General features: G+C 45.7%; 1 protein-coding gene across 4 annotated transcripts in view; it reads right to left on the bottom strand.

The window, feature by feature from the left end:
* Positions 1-24,520, bottom strand: part of KCNIP4 (potassium voltage-gated channel interacting protein 4) — a 567,010-nt gene that overhangs the window by 385,297 nt on the left and 157,193 nt on the right. For 2 of the 4 annotated variants that reach the window (XM_083161412.1, XM_083161408.1), the window contains exon 1: positions 2,147-2,581. The exons of 1 other annotated variant lie outside the window; for it this stretch is intronic. Coding sequence is in view for 2 of the 3 variants with exons in the window: in XM_083161408.1 (XP_083017534.1) it covers positions 2,147-2,246 (100 nt within the window). In the remaining variant the exon portion in view is untranslated. Of the gene's footprint in view, positions 1-2,146; positions 2,582-24,520 lie in introns of those variants that run through there. One more of the 4 variants, XM_083161411.1, reaches the window with a different exon arrangement.

Genomic DNA, 24,520 nt, shown 5'->3' with positions numbered 1-24,520 from the left:
TCAAGTGGAGGGAATGTCAGAACAAAGGAAGTGTGGAAGCCAGCAAGCAAAATTGTCAAGGAATTTTGCGGGAGTGCCAGTGGGGTGGTAAATGACAGAAAGTTGAAAATTAGCAGGTTTAGACATTAAAACTTAATTTGTACAATGTACCATGAACTCTAGATAATATGCTGTGATGTTTGGTTGGAGGAGTAAAAGACCTGCTTGCGACAGGTAAATATGGTAAAGACTCGCTTGCTGTCTTGCAAAAAGGGACGTCCACTACTGGCAGCTCACATTCTTACCACTTACATACAAAAGCTGGAACATCAGGCACACATTGTTTGCACCATCGGATCTCTGAGAACCCTATTCTGTCTCTGTGTCCGATATTGCTTGCAGCTCTGATAGATAAACTTCACTCAGAGAAGTTAAAGCAGGGTTGGCGACTTTTAATTGTGCCTCTCCAGGAGGAGCCTGGGAAGAGACCAAATGCTGCAGGCCGGGGGCGGGGATAAAAGTGACATCCCCAAGCCCCGCCCTCATTCCATTCAAACTCTGCAATTCACGGGTCTGTGAAAAGGGGCAGTTCTAAAATGATGCAAAATTACGTGATACGTGTCATTTTAGTCCCTCCCCAAAGAGCCATGAATTACGGAATTTGTTTCAGAGGCTCCAGGGGGATGCGGGAGCTACAGGGAAGACTTGTCCGCCTTCCTGGTGGGCCAGGTGGGGAACTCGGTTTTTTGGAGCCTCCCGGCCATTCCTAAAAAATTTAAATAATATGATACAGGTTTTATACTTTATGTGTAACTCTTAATTTTAATATTAATGAAGCAGTATGGTACACTGTGAGCCGAAATAATACAACATGGGGAATGCAGTTTTTTTTTCACAAAAACGAGCAAATATATTTGATGTAGATATAGAAATATCTCGGAAGCTGTAATGCTTTTAGCATTGCTTATACTTACAGGTATAACACACAGGCATTCCGGTCATGTACTGAATCTATTTGCCCAATGAACTGCATCTGTTACCCAATCCACATCTATCTTGGATGCTAAATCAGTTTTGCACTAAAGCACTGAGACATAAGGTAAGTGGCACCTCATTTACATTCATTAGCAGCGTCATGTAATTCAGACAAATACTTCTAAACATCACAGACAGGTTAACCAACGCTTGTCCTCTAAACTGTCATTAAGCACAGTACTTGAAGAGCCGATGACACGTTGCCGGCTGCTTCCAGTATTTATAAAAATGAAACAAGCATTCTTTAAGTTGGAAAACACAACCAGTATAACATATAATACCGTATCACACATACTGTATATATAAATAGAAATAAAAGCAGTCAAGCATCCCCTGACACATGGAGTGCGAAATCCAAAGAGGGTTATTCCCAAAGTAATTATCGGTGCAGCGACAGACAACTCAATAGGATCTGTTACTTCACACGGACATGTGTATACTGTAACGGAGTGGAGGTCTCTGATTAATCGATTACACAGGTATTGTTCAACCACCTGTAGTAATGAACCGATCCATCTATAAAGGGTATTGTGATCACAGAATGAAATAATGAAGGTACAGTAAAAACAAGATTTGACTTAAATGAGATCGCTAGATGCCTTCGGCATTAAAAAAAAAGACATGATATTTTGTACAATCAAAGTGTGATGTATATAGATCAATAAACATAATACCAAGTTTCTGTTCTAGACTATTAGCAGTATTCCTATGAGCACAGAAATGGAGACAACTCATCAGTTTATTTTGTCATGTATCGGAGATACTTTATACATATTTCATGCTTAACTTTACTCTTTTGTCTGTTTGTCAGTAACACTCCAAGCTAAACTACAACAAGCACAACCTGCATTAAACATTAGCAATATACATATATGACAAATAATCAGTATTGTGCTGCACCTGTTTGAGGATCTAACATCCCAGGCTCCGAATGACTTTAACAATCCATAAGCTACGACTTTACTGCGCCATATTACAGCGGTGTATAAATAAATAATCGGTAAGCGTAAGTTCCAACGATGTAAGGGTGGAAAAAAAAGCACAAACACACTGCAGAAGTGAGCACACAACTGCCCAACTGATCAGCACAAAAGTGGTAGCCACAAACTTACAGAAAAAATCACTCCCTTACCTTCTGTACCTGCGTCAATAAGCCCAAACTGTTCCAATAATTTCACAAAGAGTACAATGACGATAAGAACGGCTATCATTTCAAGACCTTCCAAGTTCATGGTGAGTTAGGTCATGATCTGACCACGGCCAGTTAGTATAAAGCTCTCCTCACAGGCTTTCTTTGTGAAGCCATTGAACTATATTAAGAAAGGCTACTGCCAGTCAGTTGAAGGCAGCGAGAGAGAGAGAGAGAAAGAAAGAGAGAGAGAGTGTGTGTGTGTGTGTGTCTGTGTGAATACAGTGCCTCCTGCCTATACTCGCAGAGGCCAGAAGTGGCAGACGGATAAACTCGGGCCTGTCAGGATTACCCGTTTGCTCGTTATCACTCTTACACAGAGAGACAGGCATGCATTAGAGAGAGTGACAATCACCCAAAGACCCAGGAGGTCACAAAGCAAATGTCCTCACTAAAAGTGACGCGCACAGACTGACAGCAAGACACTTGGGAAAAATGTTACTCCCTTTCTTTCGCCTGTGTTATGGTTTCGAAGTGTTGTGGATTGGCTGTTCCCTTGGTAACCAGATCTAACATCAAAAAGCAAATCTATGTTTGATACTTAGGTAAAGCCCTGCACGCCGCCTAATGGTTAAATGCACTAAGAATGACATAAATTGGCTGAAGTCCCCTGTTCCGAGCAGTTCCTTGTGACCTTGGCTGAGTCACCTGTATTATTTTCAAGCATTGAAACTGGATTGTAAGCGCTGCTGGACATGCAAACTATGGCGTATATATTTGTAGTATACTTTCTTGTTTATTTGCAAAACATCATTGTGATCCAAGGCAGGGAAACAACTTATATAAAAAAGCATTGACGTACAAGGTACCAGTCATGGAGAAATGGTAAACAGCGCCCTTTTACTGAGGGCTTATACACTAGTGGGGTTGGGGTACATTTTGACGTTCATGGCAACAGTAGAAACGTGCCCACTGGGGTGATAAGATCAAAGGGAGGTCGAGATGTACTAAGCCTTGAAAAGTGACAAAATGGAGAGTGATAAACCACCAACCACCAATCAGCTACTACCTGTTATTTTCAAACACATGGCAGTTAGGAGCTGATTGACTGCTTTAGGAAATAGGAAGGTATCAGAAAGCATTTTGAGCTCAATTCTGGTTCACTGGCAAAAGCATATTCTCTCTCTAATGGACAAAACCATGTGCACTGCAGGTGGGCAGATGTAACATGTGCAGAGAGAGTTAGATTTGGGTGGGGTTTGTATTTCAAACTGATACAGGTTGAGTAACCCATATCCGTGCATCCATTATCCGAATTATTCCAAAAACCGTGGTTTTTGGAATAATTCAAATATTTATTTATTTTTTTTTTTTATTTTTTTTTTACCCCCCTAACCCTCTTTTTATACTTACCAAGTCCCAGGGTGTACACAGCAGGCCTCCGGCATCTTCTCCAGGGACTCCAGCGGTCCCAGAAATGCATTGCGCGAGTGTGCGCGCGCGCCGGTGACGTCACCGGTGATGTCACACCCGCGCAATGCATTCCTGGGACAGCTGGAGACTCAGAGAAGATGCCGGAGGCCTGCTGTGGACGCCCGGGGACTGCGTGGACGCCGAGGGACCACCGGACACCATCAGGGGACAGGTAAGTAAGCCTAAAAAAATATTCTAAAAAACGAAAAAATCCCCTATCCGGAATGCTCGTGGTCCCGAGCATTTCTGATAAGGGATACTCAACCTGTATCTATATTGCAGTGTAAAAATAAAGCAGCTTGTAATTACTCTGCACAGAAACAAAATAACTCACCCAAATCGAACTCTCCATGCACATGTTACATCTGCCCCCCCCCCCCCCCTTCAGTGCACATGGTTTTGTCCATTGGAGAGAAAATTTTCTTTTGTGAGTGAACCAGAATCAGGCCCTTTCAGCATACTGCATCTGTACCAAAACAAGCATACACAAATGGATGGAGATTGCTAGTTTGTATGGATTTATTTATCCATTGATGGGACCACACTATTCCTTAATTAGTCATTTCTTGTGGGGGTGTCGTGGCAGTCTTGCACTTGATCATAACTTGGCAACACAGGCATATTATATTAGCATAATGAAGCTGGTAGCTTGCCGCAGCCATTTGGTAAAGTGGAATGCAGCTCAGACACATGGTTAATATCCTCAGCCATTTCTGAATAAGTATATGACACTGGCACAGCCACCTTGATGAATCAGATGTTTGTCTAGCGAAATCCGTTGCAGGATTTGGCATATGTAACTCCCGTCTGGCACTGGGTATGACAGAATTGATATACTTTACACTTACTCTGCTCCGGGTGGTCATGGGTTAGGCATAAGTAAGTAAGTGCCCTGAATACTCAGTAGTTTACTTAGAGAAGCCTTGTGGTAGTGGATTGCAAATGCCAGTGCAGTGCAGTAAGAATCTCATCATGAAAATAAAATAGTTTATTTAACCACTTGTGTGTTATGGCCGGAAATTTACCGGGCTCAGCTGCGCTGCCGCAGCGGGCTGTCCGGGAAATTTTCTGGGTATACCACTATGCAGTAGGTGCGCGCCAGTGGAGCCTCCAGCTGTGCATCACTGGCGCACCACCTCTAGGGCCCCCCCATCGTCGCCCTCCACCTGTCGCCCCCCCCCATCACCTCCGCTCTGGCGATCGTACACCAGAGCTCCTCCCCTGCTGCTTCCCCAGCCGCCATTCACAGCAGTGACGAAGGTTCGGACCAAGTCTGCCACCTGTGATCACTGCTGTGACTGGCGGCTGGGGCAGCAGCGGCTGGGGCAACAGCAGGGGCACGGGAAACGCTGGAGCGGAGGTGAGGGGGGGCCTACGTTCCGTGGTGGGTTTTGCTGGGGCAGGACAAACCTGTCCTGGTAGGTTTGTCCTGCCCCAGCAAAACCCACCACTCAAGGGGTTAAAGTTCAAACAGGGTTATCACAGAAATAACGTTTAATTCTCCCGACACAATATTCATATAGATTACGTCAAACTACATCAGTCCAGCGCTTCCTTTCATTCGTGTAAAAAATGATGGGATAGCAGTACATTATCCTAAGACCAGTAGTGCCGTAGCCGCAAACTGGTCCTCTTTTTTGGTGTGTTCTCCCTCTAATCGCTGGGGATTCTCTGTCTTTCTATACAGGATTTCTCATTGACTCTATTCAATGGGGGCCTCTCGTGCGCCAAGGTGGCTTACAACCACTCACCAAGAATAACCTCTCGTCACTCTTCTATGGTACCCCTAAAGATGGGGATCCCCTTTTTCCTTCCAATGATCTCTGCATACTGCTTGTCATGTCTGAGGGGTGGCCTTGGGCTGGAGCTGGAGTATAATGGAAGCTGTGTTCTTTAATAATTTTAGACTACATGAGATGACGGTAGAGGGACTCCACAAAGGAGTAATGATGAAGTTATTGAAGAGGAGGAGCCAACAGGTAAGTATAGACTTTCTCTGACTGATGCTGACCAACACAGGAGGATGCTTAGAGGAGTCACCACAGGTAAGTAGGTTCAGGCAGTTGTCACTAGTGGGTTCACCGATGATGATAATGGAAACAGCAGGTATCTGCCAATGGTGGAGGTATTGATGTTGTCTCTCTGATTGGTGACTGGTAACCACAGTGAGAATGATGAACTGACAAGAACTAATTGCAGATAGACTTGAATAGCAGGCTCTGAGGATGACCAGCTAGGAACAGGTAACACTGCAATATCCCAATCTGGACACTGGAGGCAGTCAGTCTGCCGCAAGGTGGGAAAGCCGCAGGTTTGGTAAATAGCAGTAGTACTCAGGAGCTAGGAATGCTGCTTCTCTAAGGACAACATTGCACTGACTGACTTTTTGGTCCAGCTTCTGCCCTCTTATAGGCAGAACGTGCCGGTGATAGGCTGCCCTGGGATGATGTCAGAGATGGATGGTTGGGGATTGGTTTGGAAGAAGCATGTGGGCAGATCCAAGATAGCAGCACCCATGCCGGCGACTGGCATCCACGTGGAGAGGCCTGTACTGAGGCGGATAGCCAGTGCCTGTCATAGCACTAACCAGGTCGCGGATGCGCTCCAGCTGCATCTGCCAGAATGTCATTGCAGGGAATGCTGGCCACATGTCTCCGGCGCCAAGCAGAAAGCAGAGTGCTGTGGAAGGATGGAAGGCGATAGTCTGTGTGCACACTTGGTGAAGCATTTGAATGGCAGATAAGTACTTGTATCGTGACACTGCTTCCCTTACACTGCATATATGGAATCTCTTGGTCTTCATAGCAGTACTGACACTCTGCTCCATAATACCAGGGACCACGGAAACCACTTTCACCTCTCCATGGGCCCAGGACTGGCTTCTTTCTGGACATACTTACCCTGTGTCTTCCATCTAGTTCGTCTCACACTGATTAACTGCTTGTCCTTTGTCCTTAGCCCCTTCACTTCCTGTCCTACCCTCTACATTTGGAAGGATCTGCAAGAACTGATACAGGCTATAATCAGTGATAAGTGGTTTTTAAAACTTTTCGGCATCAGTTATCCCCTGTCGTTTCCAGTATGCTACATATATACCTCTGTTTTTTCATTCACATACTAGCTACCACTTACAGTATTTAGCTTTTTACTGCAGTAATTTTATGAATATGTTTGCGCCTATTTGACTGTAATTATTTTGAATATAAAAATAAAACATTTTTCTTTTACAGCAGATTGTTTTCATTTAGAATATATTTATTATACATGTTTGCCGTTATCATCCATAAAGAGTGTGTACAATACTTAAACCACCAACGGACTTATCTCCTATAAATCTCTCTCTCCGCGTACTCTCTCTCCGCGCTCTCTCTCTCTCTGCTCTCTCAGTCCCTTTCTTTCTGTCTCTCTCCCTCCGCTCTCCATTTCTCTCTCTCTGGCTTTGTTCTCCATCTCTCTCTATTTCTGTCTCTCTCCACCCAAAGGGTGCCTTAAACTACAGAAGTTTGGCAATTCCTAATCTTGACGCTTCCCCCTACCCTGTCAGCCGCAAGGCCATGCCACTACACCACCCACAGCTGTACCACCAACGGATGTAACAGGTAAATCACCTGCCCAGCACACCATACCAGCAATGCCTCACCTCTCTATTCTGCAGTACACACCTCACCATACCCCATCCATGCCACAACAGACTATCACCCACATACACAACCCCCTTCCTAACCCACAGAAACCCTTAATCCGCTCCTCCTACAGCGACAACACCCCACCCCCAAACTCTTAAACCCAACACATCCCTTACCACACACACCATGACCCTCACCCATACAAATAAACCCAATCGTTACCTCACTCCCTAACCCAGTTAGCACACCGATTATCCCTTCCTCACACATGCCAACTCATGCCGCTTGGAACACCGGCCCTCGTTAGCAAGCGTTCCCTCTGATTGGAACATTGCCAGCCACAAGTATCCCACACTTGCTACCCCCACACCCCCATGTCCACCCCACACGCACCCGCAGCCTGCTATTTCAACATCTGTCAACCATTTCCCACAACCCTGATACACGAAATCCCAACCCACTACACCAGCAACAGCAGACACAAGTACATCTTTACTCTACCACCAACAGATACCAGGTAAATCATCCACTCAGCACGCCATACCATCAACCGCTAACTTCTCCATCCTGCAGTAAACACACATACCCAACCCACACCACTACGTACTACACCACCCACAAGCACCCTTCCTAACCCACCGTACCCCTTCATCGGCTCATCCAACATCTCCAACACCCCCCCCCCCCCAAACAAAATAAAAAAACAACCATAATTCACACTGAAATATATAATATATATATTTATATATACTGTAATGGGGCGTAGTACCTTACGACGGTGTGAAGAGCGCCCGTAGGGCGCGATGAATCACCTAGTTTAAAGATATTTTGACCCATTGATGTGCAATTTGTAAAAATAATCGTTTCCTTAGGAGATCTGAGAAACAATAAGGGGAAATTTACTAAGATAGAAGGGGTATGAATACAGGTATTTACAAACGTACAAATGCATATGATTGGTATTTTTATCAATCATATTTTTGGAATTTCTAAAAACTATGAATGTATACACCATCAAGAGAATACGTCTCTCTCTACCTCTGTCTCTATCCCTGACAATGTCTCCCTCCTTCTTTCACTCATTCCCTCACTTTCCCTGACATCATCTTTCCCTCTGTTCCTGATACCCCTTTCTCACATCTCTCTCTCTCTCCCTGTCTCAACACCCTCTCTCTATCCCTGACACTATAATTCCTCACTTTAACTGACCGCATTACTCTCGCTCTCTCTGACACCTGCTCTCTAATTTCTCTCTTCCTGATACCCTATCTCCCTCTCCCTGACACTCCCTCACTCTTCTCCTCACATTTCCTCACTTTCCCTGATTCACCTCCCCTGATATTCTCTCTCTCTCTTTCTGTCTAATTATTCAATTTCTCCTCCTTTCTATTTCCCCCCTCACTCCCCCTCTCTCATTATAGGCCTATCTTTCTATATATTTATCTTTCTATAGGGTGGCAACAACATTTACTGTATATTGCCACTGTTATGATTCTGGGAGATTCCCAAGCAAAGGTTACTGGTGAGGACAGGCCACAATCCCAACCCTGACTCTGTTAATCCCTCCAGAGATTATAGGCACTTGCAGAGATAAGACTTCACCTATAATAGACACGTTTGAAGGGACAAATTAGGTCTGCCCCAACTTCAGTACCAACAGGCCTTGCAGGGAGACAAGGTGCCCAACACCTCCAGAGTGGACAAGAGGAGGACTAACTAAAACCTGAAAAAAATGGGAAACTAAACAAAATGTGGCACAGCTGTCCCCCACGGGAAAGGATCCTCAAGTAGTCCAAGATACAAATATCACTGGACAGGTGATCCCTAAGCGGGTCTACTAACAAAGGTCATGAAGTAAGAAACAGTGATACAATTTCCTACCAAACTCCTGTAAATGCAACAATGCATGAAGGTATTGAACCATATCAATAATTCCTTTAAGCTAGGCACATGTATGCCACAATGCATGAGGATAATCAGAATCAGGAAAATAACCCTTGCAGTGAGGTTGGAAAAATTCTGCATAAAAGAGAGACAATATATCTCCACACAGGTGATGCTGCACAGGCGACCATGGAAGCATCAAGAAAAAGCAGAAAGATAACTTATCTCCATGGCTGGAAGGAGGGGATCTACTAGGCTGGGACCAAGACTCTGAACTCTGACAGGAATGGAAATAATGTTTCTCTGACACAGGCAGGATTTCAGACACAAGGCAAGTATGCTTGCAGGACTCCTCAGACACAGGCTGGAATAACCTGAACTCTGGAGTATAAACAGACAGTTCTAGGAATCTGAGAATGTCTAGGAACATGGAAATAATCAGGAACCAGCAGAATACAAAGAGTATCATGGGAATACAGGAACCAGACTCTAACAAGACTATAACAAGACTCTGACAAGACTATAACTGGCAGGTTCTCAGTGCAGACAGGATACCTATTTACCAAGAGGCCCAGCAGGCAGCCACACCAAGACACCAAGGCATGCATGAAAACCAGGCAAGTTGGATCAGCAAAACCTGGAGTGCTGATCTGGAGAGAACATAGAACTCCAAACAGAACATGAATGACACCAGCCCGCCAGACGCGGCTTGTAACAGCCACATACAGTATGTGCCTATGCACATCCTTGCTGGCGGGTCGCCAGAACGTACGCGCTGGCGACCCGCCAGCAGCCTCGCCAGCGAGGAGACTGAGACGCGCGTGCGTCTCACGCGCACGCGCGTCTCAGTCTCCGTCGCTAGCGTGGCGGAAACCCTGTCCGTCTCCGCCTCAGGGAGACGGACGGGGTTAGGGGGGGGTTAGGGGGGGTGCGGGCAGGCGGCGGGGACCCGGGGTTACCGCCGGCAAGCCGGCGGGGACCCGGGGAAACGTTTGGAAGCGCCGTCGGAAGGGGGCGCGCGCGCCTCTCGTGCGCGCGCGTCCCCTTCTCACGATCGCCATGGCGCTGGCGGGGGATGGCGGCTGGCGACGCCAGCGCCATCCCCTGCAAGGATGGGAACAGACCCATCTGTACCACCTTTTTTTACTGTTATGAAAGATTTTGATTTCAGATGCCTTTTAATACACTTTTTGCCCCCTGGACCAACTTTAGTATATGTTGTAGTACTATCATGACCAAGAACTGGTACCTGTTGCTGCTCCTGCTCTTATTTTTGACTTAACATGATCCATATCATTATTAATTGCATAATTGCAGTTATACAAAAAAAAAAAACTTTTCTGTTTTTACACAAATGACTACATGACAGTGTAGACTCACAGTGCTTATACCTATTATTGCAGTGGCATGGCACCTACTAAGCTTTATTGAACACACATTTTAGACAAAAAAAATACTAATATCTTTTTTTGTGAGTACAACAGGGGAAAACATCTGTTTAATGTGCAGTAGTGTGTAGGGGACAGGTCCGATTCAAGAGAAGAACAAATTCCTATTTCTGTATTTCACAATTTGTAAAAATCAATAAAGGACATTTTATCATGTCAAAACTACAGTATCTTGCAGGTGCATTTTGTGCTTCGCAGCCTTATTCTGTGCATAAATGTTGGATATGGGGTTATTTTGTTAGCCTCCTATAAATGCATATTCTATTGGGATTTTTTTTTCTCCCATGTGTGCATGTTTATTTCTAAATGCAATTTAAATGTATTTTTGACATTTTAAAAGGCTAAAGTAATTCAGAGCATAAGAGCTATAGAAAGTTACTTCTCTCATTTGATATCACTCCTGAATTCAATCCCTCTCTGAAGCTTCTATGTTTTGACAATCGGATATTCATATTTAGAGTGTGCAAATAAGTGTAGTGCATGATCCATGCTGCCTGTCTCTGGTTAAACCCTGCACTTTGCTTTTCTTGTGCCGGATACATTTGGTCTTATTATTTGATCCAATATTTCTTGTGCCCCAGCTATTCTTGATGGTTCTTGCTGTTTTTTCTCATCTAAATATTTTGCCTCAATAAAATCCTGCAAATAAAAATTCTAATAATAATAATAATAATAATAATAATAAAGCAATTAACCCATTTTTTTTACTTCTGTCAATTGAATTGTAAACATTATTTAAGATGTTAAGAAATATTTTATTGATTTATTTTTTACTTATTTTTAAGCTTTTAGAAACATGATAGATCCAATGAAATCTGTTTTACATTTGTCAAAGACGAAAACTTGTGAACTATAAGAATACTGAATATGAAATATATTTGGCAAGGAATGATACTTACAATAGGCACTGAGCAATATAGGCTGAGGCTAGGTAAGTAGGCTAGGCGTCATGGAAGACTAATCTAGTCACATACAGTGACAGGTCAATAAGGACAGGATCCAATACAGTAAAAAGCAGGGCCTCAGAGTAAGTAGTCAGTTAGGTGTGATATTGCACGGATGGATATCAGGGTCATTAGATCATTAGTTCCATGTCTCCATCCCAATGGCAGACTTCAAGACCTGTTCCATAAGATCAAACATATCCTGATAGGTGTTAAGCTGGCCATACATCAGAAAGATCGATCTTAAGATCGATTGCGCTCATGATTGTGTACAATTTCCCTTGAAATCCCCGGAAGTCCTTGGTGGTTTTTGGACACACAATCTACACACAATCGATCATACAATCAATCATACAATCCATCTACTGCATGATTGTGTACACAAGATGTGCACACAATCTGCATACAATCCATCTTACAATCAGTCATACAATCCATCTGCTGATGGATTGTATGATTATGTACATAAGATGTGCACACAATCTGCATACAATCCATCTTACAATCAGTTGAGATTGTATGATTGGGTACAATATCTTTCTGATGTATGGCCACCTTAAGACCACAACTGGTGGAGAGTATCACTCCTGGGCATGGGAGGATTCAGAGGGGGGCACCCGGGAATTTGCACCTCCACTGTCATTTCAGACATAGCTCATTTTGTAGTTGAGGACCAGTGCTTTCCAACAAGTCCAGCCGTGCATTGTTAGCCCCCCAGGAACCGGAGATATCACCTGGCAAAGCTGGAACGTTTTCCCCATAGGATAACATGAGACCTGCTAATTCTGACCCACTCCCAGTTTCGACGGATGCTAGTTCACCGCCCAGCATCACCGAAGCTCGTGGTTGATCTCATTCAAACCCAAATCGCTGGACCTTCAATCTGGTCCATACTGGTTCTGGAGATATTGCGGGTAAACAATCGCCTCACTGACTTTCTTTTCTCCCACTCTCTGCTTGACCCATTCCAATCTAGCTTCCGTTCTCTCCACTCCACTGAAACTGCCCTCACAAAAGTCTGCAATGATCATCATGCTGTCAAATCTAAAGGCCACTACTCTCTGCTTATTCTTCTTGACCACTCTGCTGCTTTTGATACTGTGGACCACCCTCTCCTTCTCCAAGTCCTTCACTCCCATGGTCTGCTTGATACTGCTCTCTCCTGGCTGTCCTCCTACCTCTCTGATTGTTCCTTCTCTGTCTCCTCTCATGACACTACCTCCTCCCCACTTCCACTAACCATTGGTGTCCCACAAGTTTCTGTTCTTGGTCCTCTCCTTTTCTCCTGTTTAGGTGAGCTCATTAGCTCTTTTGACTTCCAATATCATCTATCTTTCCTCCCCTGACCTTTCCCCCGCTCTCCTCACTCGTATCTCCAACTGTCTCTCTTCTATCTCTTCCTATCTCTTCCTGGATGTCCCAGTGCTTCCTCAAACTTAACATGTCCAAGACTGAGATGATCATCTTCCCACCCTCCCGCACAACCTCACATACCACAATCTCATTATCTACTGATGGCACGACTATCATCTCTAGCCCTCAAGATTGCTGTCTTGGAGTAATCTTTGACTCCTCCCTCTCCTTCAAACCACATATTCAGAACTTCTCACAAACCTGCCATGTTCATCTCAAAAATATTTCCAGAATTAGACCTTTTCTCATTTAGGATGCCACTAAGACCATTATCCACTCACTGATCATATCAAGGCTGGACTATTGCACTCTCCTCCTAACTGGTGTCCCCCACAAATGCCTGTCTCCACTCCAATCTATCCTCAATGCTGCAGCCTGGCTCATCTTCCTCACCAAATACACTACCTCCACCTCCCCTCTTCTACAAGCCCTTCACTGGCTTCCCTTCCCTTTCTGAATTCAATTCAAACTTCTCACACTCACTTACAAAACCCTTACCCACTCCTCTCCCATTTACATCTCTGACCTTATATCCCTTTTCACTCCCACTCATCCCCTTTGCTCTGCTAACACCCGTCGGCTCTTCTGACAACATATTGCCTCCTCCCACTCCTACCTCCAAGATTTTTCATGTGCTTCTCCCTTACTCTGGAATATGCTACCTCTCCCTCTCCACTTCTATACAGAACTTCAAACGGGCTCTTAAGACCCACTTCTTCACCAAACCCAGCAAAATGTCCACCTAACCTTCTGTTCCTCGCCCTGTCTATCCCTACTGTGTCACCCCTGTCTGTCTGCCCCTTCTCTTTAGAATGTAAGCTATCACAAGCAGGGACCTCTTACCTCATGTGCTTATCCTTTCTTACTTCAGTAGTCTTTGACTGCACCAAAGCGTGCTGTTTGCTGCCACCTGGTTACTTATATTGCAGTAATTTGCAGATTTTCCTATAATCATTTACCCTGTATTTCACTGATTTCCTGTTTTGATTATGTGTATGTAATTGGGTGCTGCGGAACCCTTGTGGTGCCATATAAAGGATAATAATAATAATAATAATAATAATAATAATAATAATAAAAACATTTTTTTTCCTGAAATGTAATTTCATGGCTGTCCAGTTTCAAGGGACCAAAATCATTCAAAGCCCACTCATAGGTTCTTCAATATGATACTGGTATGATATCTCATGTAAATGGGTCAGATGGTTCCGAAGATATAGCCGTTAAATGGGATACTGTAGAGATAAAGGGGGGGTCTCCCCCCCCTCACGCCAGAAAATGCAGGGACTAGGCTGGTGTAAAAGGGGCCAACCCGGGAATGTCCCTGCATGATCCTGGAACAATTTTCCTGGGTAAGTCTCTGCATTTTCTGGTGTGAAAGGGCTATTATTTCAAATAGCGGGGACCTGCAGTGCTCTGGATACAGCTGGGCATCCCCCTGCTCTCCACCTGGCGGTAAATCGCGGCAAAATACATAATGGAGCTTATGATGTGTGTCCCTGTTTATGAAGCATATTGTGAATTTTTGCTTAATCCGTGTGGCATTATGTGAATTTTGGCTCAATCCGTGTGGCATTATGTGAATTTTGGCTCAATCCATGTGGCATTATGTGAATTTTGGCTCAATCCATGTGGCATTATGTGAATTTTGGCTCAATACGTATGGCATTTTTTGAATTTGGCTCAATCTGTGTGGCATTATGTGAATTTTGACACAATCCATGTGGCATTATGTGAATTTTGGCTCATTCCATTTTGCATCATGTGTAAGGGGCAAGTATGGTCTAGTATTTTGTTGCATAATGTGTAGAAGTTGTATATAGCGTTGTACACTACACTCAAGGACACACCCCTGTTGAGTGGCCACACCCCCTTTTCCAGAGCGCGCCTTCAGCGCGCGCACAACTACATCCTTCACTTTTGTCTCCATGGTGGGCCTGCGTATTTTAAATGCCAGGGCCTATTTTTAATCCCATTCCCACCCTCTCTCTGCCACTCTCTTAGCATGTACACTGGCACCACTAACACCGCCCCTCCCCCTCCTAAACCCTCTTTTATCATGGTGCCCCCCCCCCTGTCATTTTATCATGCATCCGCCCATGTCTACAGTATTGATAATGCTAGTTACTCAGTTTATGATGGGTAAGCCTACTCGTTTATTGAAAAGTGTTGTATTTAAAAAATAAAAAGTAAAAAATAAAAAAGTATTTCCTAATGCAACTATTCACTATCTGTTATACTTAGATCCTAATTATCTCCTCTATCTGACTGCTACCTGTAGGGCATACTTGCCTACTCCTCTAGAACATTCGGTAGACTCCAGAGTCTCAGTTGACTCTCCCTGACACCCATAGAAGTAAGCAAGCTTCCTAGAGGTCCTGGCCTCAGCCACTCACTTTGTATTGTGATATACAGTAGCTATTAATTTATACTTTATTAAATGACTTGAGAAAATGGTGTCTAGCATATTTCAGACCTATATGCACCTCGTTAAACAAATAGCGCAGTTAATTGGATAAAGCCTGTATACACACTTTGAAGTGGGCAGTCCAGGTAGCTTGTGGTAGTTTTGATGTCCCATTGTGTCCTGCTTTCTGCTACAATGCAGGAACCATGCCCCTGCATTACCTACAGTACTTGGCTGCATACTGCACATCCCAACTGAATTACCGAGCGCTATGTACTATTATCTTACCCTTTTTGGAAATACATATAGAAGCCACGCCTCCAGGGGCCTTGCAGCCAGGTACAAGTGGAGTCACAACGGCTCTATATCTGTGGATGCGACGGATGCTGAATTGGTCTCAAAGATATAATTGTTTTTGCAAATGCATTTTGTAAATTAGGTCAAGACTGACCTATAATATGACCCTCTAGCTGTTCTTGAATTCATGCTGAGCATTATTGTAGATACTTAACTTGCAGTACCTATTTACCAACTTATTCTTTCCTCAGCTAGATAGATATATTTTCTATCCGATTGCACAATGATTATTTTCCGTCTTGGACGAAACAGCATAAAGAAAGCTGTGAAAATGTCAGACCCTCTTGGGAAGATGCTCGGAAGAAAAACAATTTACTGATCTTTCCATTCATATTACAAGGTTTTTTCTTATATAATTCGAAGAAACACCTTACATAAATGTAAATAGGTCACTGTATATTTATTTCCCTGCCTGGATAGACTCCCATATGATCTCCTCAGCAGTGACATCTTTCATAGCAGGACTCTGGAAGCTGTTAATTATATTTTAAAGCGTGTGACCAAGTATGTGGTGATAACAAATCTCTTATTGTCACATTTACTTTGTTCTCTGTGAATCATAAACAAACAGACTTTTCAGCTTAATCTGCATCAGTATCAGCCAAAATTTGATGCCACATAATTAATAAAAGACAATTCTTATGTTAGCATAATACCCATTTACCAGTCTAAGGGCTAAAGTATAAGAAGAATACTTCTATATTGTACAAACGGGTTGGGTACGGGATTCTGGTGCTTAGGATGCTGGCCTTCAGTAGATTCACAGCAGCATCCCAATGTTGAGGATCCTGACACATCCTAGGTAAGTATCCGCTTCCTAATCCACTCCCCTGCCGCCTAACTGTAATGGCCGATTTAGAGTTGCCCACTGGGTAGCAACTATGCACACTTTCAAAGATATCAAGATTTTTAACATGGTACAAGAGAGAAATATTCTCCAAAAGAAGAGAAGAATTGGAACCCAAGGACACATGCTAAAACTGGAGAGAGGTGGGTTCTGGGGGTGGGGAATAGTTAGGTTAGGTACTATGAGGGGACTTAGGTAAGCCATACACTAGTCCTAAGGACAAGCCAGACCAAATTCCCTTTGAGCTCCCCTGGCAGCTCCACTGGAGGCTGACTTACAATTTGGCACCTGATGTGCCATATTTGAATGTGATAAATCGCATGAAATTTATTGCAAGTAACACTCCAGGGGAGCTGCAGCAGCGGAGGGGGGGCAGGAGAGCCGGGCAGCGGTGAGCAGTGGGGAGGGCTGTGGCGGGTGCAGGGCAGCTGGCAGGGGTGGATGCCGGGTGGCGGGGTGGGAAGTGGCAGCAAAATTTTTAAAAATACTTTCAAAAGACTGGCCGACCGTTGATTGGCTGTGAGCATCTGCGCACTCAGCCAATTTGGGCAACCGCTGATTGGATGAGTGTCTGGACAGTCTTTCAAAAGTATTTTTTTAAATTCTGTTGCCGCTTCTCGCCCTGCCGCCCGGAACCTGCCACTATCATCTGCTCGGCACCCACCGCTGCCCAACCCGCTGCTCACCGCTGCCTGGACCATCTCTCCTGTCCCCCCGCTACCCGGCACCTGCTGCTGTTCTCCGTCGCTCACCATTGGCTGCCACTGCACATTGGTGACTGCTGGCACACACCTACGGATTGGACCCAATAAATTGTGGGTGCTAAAAGCACCTGCAATGTGCCGCTGATGGATCCAATAGATTTTATGTGCAGGTGGTTCAATCTCCAGGGTCTGACCCAATGAGCTTGGGACTGCACATCAGGAAGGACGCGATGTCTCTGCCCAATCTGACAGGATTGGGTAAAATTGGCCCAAATACTTGTAGTGTATGGGCACCTTTAGGCTTAAATTGCAGGGGGTAAAGATTAGAGCTAGGATGTGGAAGGGAAGGCTAGGGCTAGTGGGAGGGGAGGTTAGGGCTAGGCTGCAGAAGAGGATATTATGGTTAGGCTGTGGGAGGGGAGGTTAAGTCTAGGCTGCAGGAGGTGAGTTGAGAGCTAGTCTGTGGGAAGAGAGTAAGACTAGGCTGCTGCAGAGGAGATTATGGCTAGGCTGTGGGAAAGGAGATTATGGTTAGGCTGCGGGAGAGGAGAGGAGGGCTAGGCTGCAGCAGAGGAATTTATGGTAGACTGATGGCTAGGCTGTGGGATGGGACTTTAGGGCTAGGCTGTGGAAAGGGAGGTATGACTATGCTGCAGCAGAGGGGATTATCATTAAGCTGCGGGAGAGGAGTTTATGGTTAGGCTACAGAAGAGGAGTTTATGGTTAGGCTGAAAGAGAGTAGATTATGGCTAGGCTGTGGGATGGGACGTTAGGGCTAGTCTGTGGAAAGGGAGGGTATGACTATGCTGCAACAGAGGAGATTATCATTAGGCTGCGAGAGAGGAGTTTATGGTTAGGCTGCGGGAGAGGAGTTTATGGTTAGGCTGCAGGAGAGGACTATATGGTTAGGCTGCAAGAGAGGCGTTTATGGTTAGGCTGCGGGAGAGGAGTTCATGGTTATGCTGCAGGAGAGGGGTTTATGGTTAGGCTGCTGTAGAGGACTATATGGTTAGGCTACATGAGATGAGTTTATGGTTAGGCTGTGGGAGAGGAGATTATGGCTAGGCTGCGGGCAAGGAGTTTATGGTTAGGATGCAGGAGAGGAGTTTATGGTTAGGCTGCGGGAGAGAAGTTAATGGTTAGGCTGCGGGTGAGGAGTTTATGGCTAGGCTGCGGGCAAGAAGTTTATGGTTAGGCTGCGGGAGAGGAGTTAATGGTTAGGCTGCAGGCAAGGAGTTTATGGTTAGGCTTCGGAAGGGGAAGTTAACGATTGGCACTAAAGGCAGTAGTTCATGAGAACTCTATCACGTTTGCCACTAATAAAAAATCAGCAAAAGTTTATACTGCCGTGTTTTGATCGAGAAAAGGCCAAATGGGCCATCCTTTGTCTCCTTCCCGTAGTGTCACATAGGCGTCACTTTCCGCAGTTGATCTCTGAAAACTGTCAGTTTTTAGAGAATGTACAGTGAGTCCCCATACTCCTGTATGGGGTTAGTGGACCTTATTGGGGCTGCAAAGCAAACAATAGATATCAGTGATATATACTGTGTTAAATGAGTACTGTATATCCAATCCTTTGATTTTATAGTTTTAGGTGAAATTTAATATTTTCACTTAAGATTTTGGATGATAAATAGGCCCCTTAACCTAATCCAGGACATTAAATATAATTTTCCTATAGATTGTAAACTTGTGAGCATGCTTCTCTTCTCTATTTGTCTGTTAATACACAGCGTTGATTTATTACTGTGCTTGTTCCAAATTGTAAAGCACTATAAATGATACCTTAGGGCATTGGTCATAATGGTATTATTAGGTTCCAAACTTTAGCTGGTTAAAATCGTGCTTGCTGCAGGTCCCAATACTGAGAGAAGTTTTGGCAGCAGCTGCTGCGGCCAGGAAGGCAGGAAGGCTAAGTATACAACCAAAGTACAAAAAGAGAATAGAGAAGAAAGGAAGAAAAGAGAATGCTACAGCATAACACAGAAAGGGCATTTGAACTCTTCAGTACAGTACTAGCAGCAAGGGGTGCAATTAGAACCTTGTGGGCCCCAAAGTAAGATCTCGAAAAGCTCCTCCCCCCCCCAATTGTCACTGCAATGATGGAGTCGTGTGGTGCTCGGGAACTTAAGTTGGACCAGGAGATGATGAGTTAAAGTGGGCTGGTGTAATGAAAGACTTATTCATATATAATACAGAAACAGCCAGCATCCAAATACATCTTTGAGAAAGAATAAGTCAATGATAATTAAAGCATTTGGGATGACGGTAGCTGGAGTTTTTTAGGGGTGTTGAACGACTGAAAAATGAAGTGGGTTGTTTGTTGAAATGATGAAGCCTTGGGTAATGATATTTGAATGACAAAATGATTGGATCCAATGAAAGACACTGAAATACTTTGTAACTTGACTGGAGTTAGATCCGGGACCGGAGCGGAAGGACCCTGCCAAAAACCACAAGAGACCAGTTGGGCTGAACCGGAGGAAACGGATCGGGCCAGACTTTGATTATTGCAATGGGATCAGGCCAGCAGAGGATTACTGACAGGTTAGGCTGGGAGCAGCAGCAGGCACTAGGAGAGTCAGGAGTCTTCCCTACCGGCTCAGAGGACTTTTTGCACTGACCCAGATCAGCCTAAGCAGATCCCCTATATACCTAGTGGATGACTGCCTTTGGCTGACAGGGAAGGCATACAGGAAAGACCCTGACCTGGCCCAATAGCTCGATCCTTGAAAAAGGCTGTAATAGGCCGAAACGCGTAGGAGACCATTAACTTTACTAACAAGAACACTCCCGGCAGCACAGGGAGAAGACCTAAGACAAGCGGCACCAAGCTCCGTACAACTCCGGAGCGAAGGTGACGTCATCAACCAGCGCACGCCAGCAGCGGGACACGGAGACGGAGCAGCGCTGTCTGTGTGGACACACACTGCGGCTCCCTCAGTGAGTACGAAGAGCGACACCCCGTAGAAAACTGTGAGTGTTAAATCCCACATACACCACACTTTAGAACGGAGGGGAGCTGCAGGCAAAAGACACACATATCAAAAGTGGGGGAAGGCATAGGCAAAAGCCTATGTGATTGTAAAGGGGTCCACAAGGATCGCCTGAAGCTGAAAGGCTCTTCCCCACACAGACACTTTCCATCAAACAAGACTTAAATATAACTCTAACTTTAACTCTCAACCCTTTGAGACCAAAAACACCCAGGTCCAATAGGAAAGGGGAATGGAAAGGACATAGGTGAAAACACCTATGAGATTGAAACGGAGTTCAAAAGGACTGCCGTTAGCCATCACTGGCTCCTTTCCCACCCTGCCAACAAACAAATCACACTCATAATTCCACGGCACATCACTATTGAGACCGTAGATCAGTGATTTTCAACCTTTTTCAGGTCGCGGCACACCAGACAAGACTTCAAAATTGCCAAGGCACACCAACATTTTTTAATCAGATATTCCAGATATTTTGCATACCATAATGCCAGTTACATGTTATATCACACACATTAATGGCCATTACAAGTTATGCCACACATCGTGATGCCAATTACAAGCTATGCCATATACCGCAATGGCCATTACACATTATGCCAGGACTCAACAAATTTCTTGCAAACGAGGGCCAATATGGACAGTGCGCGCCAACACACCGCACACCCATTATATAGTATACCACATGCCATAATGGCCATTGCATGTTATGCCACACACCGTAATGCCCATTGCACATTTTAGTGAACTTTGTAATTCCGATTACACATAAGCCCACACATGATGCCCATGACATACTATGTAACACTCCGCAATGCCCATGACATACTATATAACACTCCGCAATGCCCATGACATACTATATAACACACTGTAATGCCCATGACATACTATATAACACTCCGCAATACCCATGATATACTATATAACACTCCGCAATGCCCATGACATACTATATAACACTCCGCAATGCCCATGACATACTATATAACACTCCGCAATGCCCATGACATACTATATAACACTCCGCAATGCCCATGACATACTATATAACACTCCGCAATGCCCATGACATACTATATAACACACCGCAATGCCCATGACATACTATATAACACACCGCAATGCCCATGACATACTATATAACACACCGCAATGCCCATGACATACTATATAACACACCATACACATTTGACACATAAGTGCCACTTACCTACATGCTCAATGCCAGGGGCTTCATGCTCGATGCCAAGGTGGACTGAATTTGCTCGTTGCCAAGGGGGACAGAACTGTGCAGTGGCCCACTCCTGGCTCCCGTCCGCTATTTGCAATTCAATGCACCGCCAGTATTGTGCAGCAGGGAGGGAGGGTGGGAGCAGTAGGGTGGGAGGGTATCTGCAGTGGGGTGGGAGGGTGGCTGGGAGGGTATCTGCAGTGGGGTGGGAGGGTGGCTGGGAGGGTATCTGCAGTGGGGTGGGAGGGTGGCTGGGAGGGTATCTGCAGTGGGGTGGGAGGGTGTCTGGGAGGGTATCTGCAGTGGGGTGGAAGGGTGGCCGGGAGGGTATCTGCAGTGGGGTGGAAGGGTGGCTGGTAGGGTATCTGCAGTGGGGTGGAAGGGTGGCTGGGAGGGTATCTGCAGTGGGGTGGAAGGGTGGCTGGGAGGGTATCTGCAGTGGAGTGGGAAGGTGGCTGGGTGAGTGCAGGAGGGTGGGAGAGTGGGTGGGAGTACACCATACTAAGTTAGCCGGCCCGCTCACCTCACTCCCCCCCACCTCCTCCTCCCAGTGTGCGTCCGTGTGCAAACCCCCCTCCTGCCTGTGCTTACACGCCGACGACCCCTTCCCCTGTCAGTGTGCGTCCAGTGTGCCGCTCACGGCTCCCCCGCTATGTACGGGAGAGAGACGTGCTGTGCTGATATGTAATATTCATATCTCCCGCTGCTGGACCACTAGCCAATAGGCGCTCGCGGTCCAGCAGCCACCAGTTGATTGGCTGCTGGACCGCAAGCGCCCATTGGCTAGTGGTCCAGCGGGATATATGATTATTGCATAGCAGCACAGCACGTCTCTCGACAAGTGCCGGACAGTGCACAGCGGGGGAGCCGTGAGCGGGCGGGCAGTGCGCACATGGACGCACACTGACAGGGGGGCGGGCGGGGAAGCATTCCCGGACAGCCACTCAGCGCCGCGCGACCACACACAACCCATGATGCCGAGCCGCCTGCCCATCCCCCCTGTCAAAGTGAACAAAGTGGTGTGTCGCCGTGACCCGAGGCATGGCGGCACACCTGTCAGCTGGCCGCGGCACACTAGTGTGCCGCGGCACACCGGTTGAAAATGTCTGCCGTAGATTATATATCAACAGACCTACGGAGGTTTAAAGGTGCCCAAAGAGGATCAACTGAATCCCTGTCGGGAATCTCAAATTGTGACACTGCAGTGGAATTTCCCCATGGTGGGGACCCCATATAGGTGCAAAAACAACAAGCACCAAGTAAACTACAAACTCCTCTTATTACCCCAAGCACAAGGTTCTTTAATAAATATCCAATATTTTTTACACCAGCTAAATCTCCTTCTTATTTCTACACCCTCACAGAAGTAGTCAAAACAGGTATCACATTAGTTAGGCTGCGCCAAAGCCCCAGCAAAACTACAATAGCTCACTTGCCCTAAACCAATATGGTGGTGCCTGTCTCAAAGTGCTGCCAAGCAGAAGTCAGACATGAGTGCAATGCAACCATCCCCCTGCTGACTCCCACTGCCTCCCACAGCCCCTGGACCCCCAGTGGACACAGGCTAGCCGGTGGCCGACACGGATGGGTGAGTAACATGCCCGGCGTTTACCACCTCGGCGGCATGTGACAAGAGGATTGAGAGAGTGAGATAGTGAGAGAGGGGGTTGGGGGGGAAAGTGTCAGGGTAGAGAGAACAGGAGAGAGAAACAGTGTCATAGAGAAAGAGAAAATGTGAAGTAGAGAGAGATAAAAAGAGAGAGATAGAGGGGAGGGAGAGTGTGTTAGGGAGAGAGAATAATGCAAAAGTGTGAGGGAGAGAGAGAGAGAGGAAAAGGTGAAAGAGAGTGGGGTGGAGAGTGAGATATTGTGTCAAAGAGATAGAGAAATGGTGTCAGGGAGAGAGACACAGTGTCAACGAGGGAGAGAGGTTAGGGGAGAGACACTGTCAGAGGGAAAGTGTCAGAGATAAAGGGAGGGAGGCAGTGTCAGGGAGAGAGGGGGAGAGATTTTATGAGAAAGGTAAAGGGAGAGGGGTACAGGTGGAGTATGTGGGAAAGAAAGGAAGGGAGGGAGAGGGAGAAGAGAGTGGAAAAAAGAGGGGGAGAGGTAGAGAAGAGGGAGGTGGAGAGATGCGAAGGAGGGTTAGAGAGAGACAGAGTGGGGAAAAGGGTGGAAAAGACAGAGGCGGAGAGAAAGAAAAGGGGGAAGTGTGGAAAATGAGAATTACAGTACTGTGAGCTGTGAGTCACAGGCACCTGATGGGGACTTCATGGCATTAGGACCCCCCTAAATACCTGCATATTGTGGCAATTGCGGGAGCCAGCAGGCCTAGGGAAAGCTATGCCTGGGAGAAGGGGGGTGGGGGGTGCATCTATATCCTCTACGGCTGCTGCAGGAAGGAGAGATGAGCCTTGGGGGCAGACTTGAGTGGGTCAGGGGAGCTGCAGGCTTTGGAAACAGTTTGGGCCCCATTGCAGCTGTACCCTTGGTAGTTACGCCACTGCTATCAGCTAAAGTTATACCAAGGAGTGAACTCTGCTGTGTCTCCTCCATGTAACAAGGTTCCCTTAGTAGGGAGGAACAAAAATGTACCATATGCATCTTCTTTGCATGTGTGCATTTTTACCATGTGTTCTCTTTCCTCCATCCTCCAGACAGCTAGGGCATGTCCCTAAGCTTGTATTGTACAGACAGTCCAACCAGGCATGCAGTGTTGCCACATATAAGCGAGGCGGTGTCGCCACACACCGCTGCTTCACTATTGCTAACCATAATACAATATCCCAGTGCATGTATCTGCAGGTGCATGCCACCTGTATTGGTACGGAACTGTATCATATACTGTAGGGTGATATTCTATTACCTGCGATTGCTGTCCTGTGATAGAGAATCTCTTTCTGACACTGGAAAAAGAGAAGGTGCAGCATGTGGGACAAACCCATGTTAGGGAGTAGCTTGCTGTTAAGAAACTGGAAAGTGGCCAGTGGCCTGAATTTAGGATAATCCTGTGCTAGAGCATCTCTCGTTATAACTGATAAAAT

Source organism: Crinia signifera, chromosome 1 (assembly GCF_055691185.1).
Source record: "Crinia signifera chromosome 1, ASM5569118v1, whole genome shotgun sequence".
Classification (NCBI taxonomy): domain Eukaryota; kingdom Metazoa; phylum Chordata; class Amphibia; order Anura; family Myobatrachidae; genus Crinia; species Crinia signifera.
The sequence above is the reverse complement of the archived record's forward strand: the minus strand, read 5'-3'. Positions and strand labels throughout refer to the sequence as shown.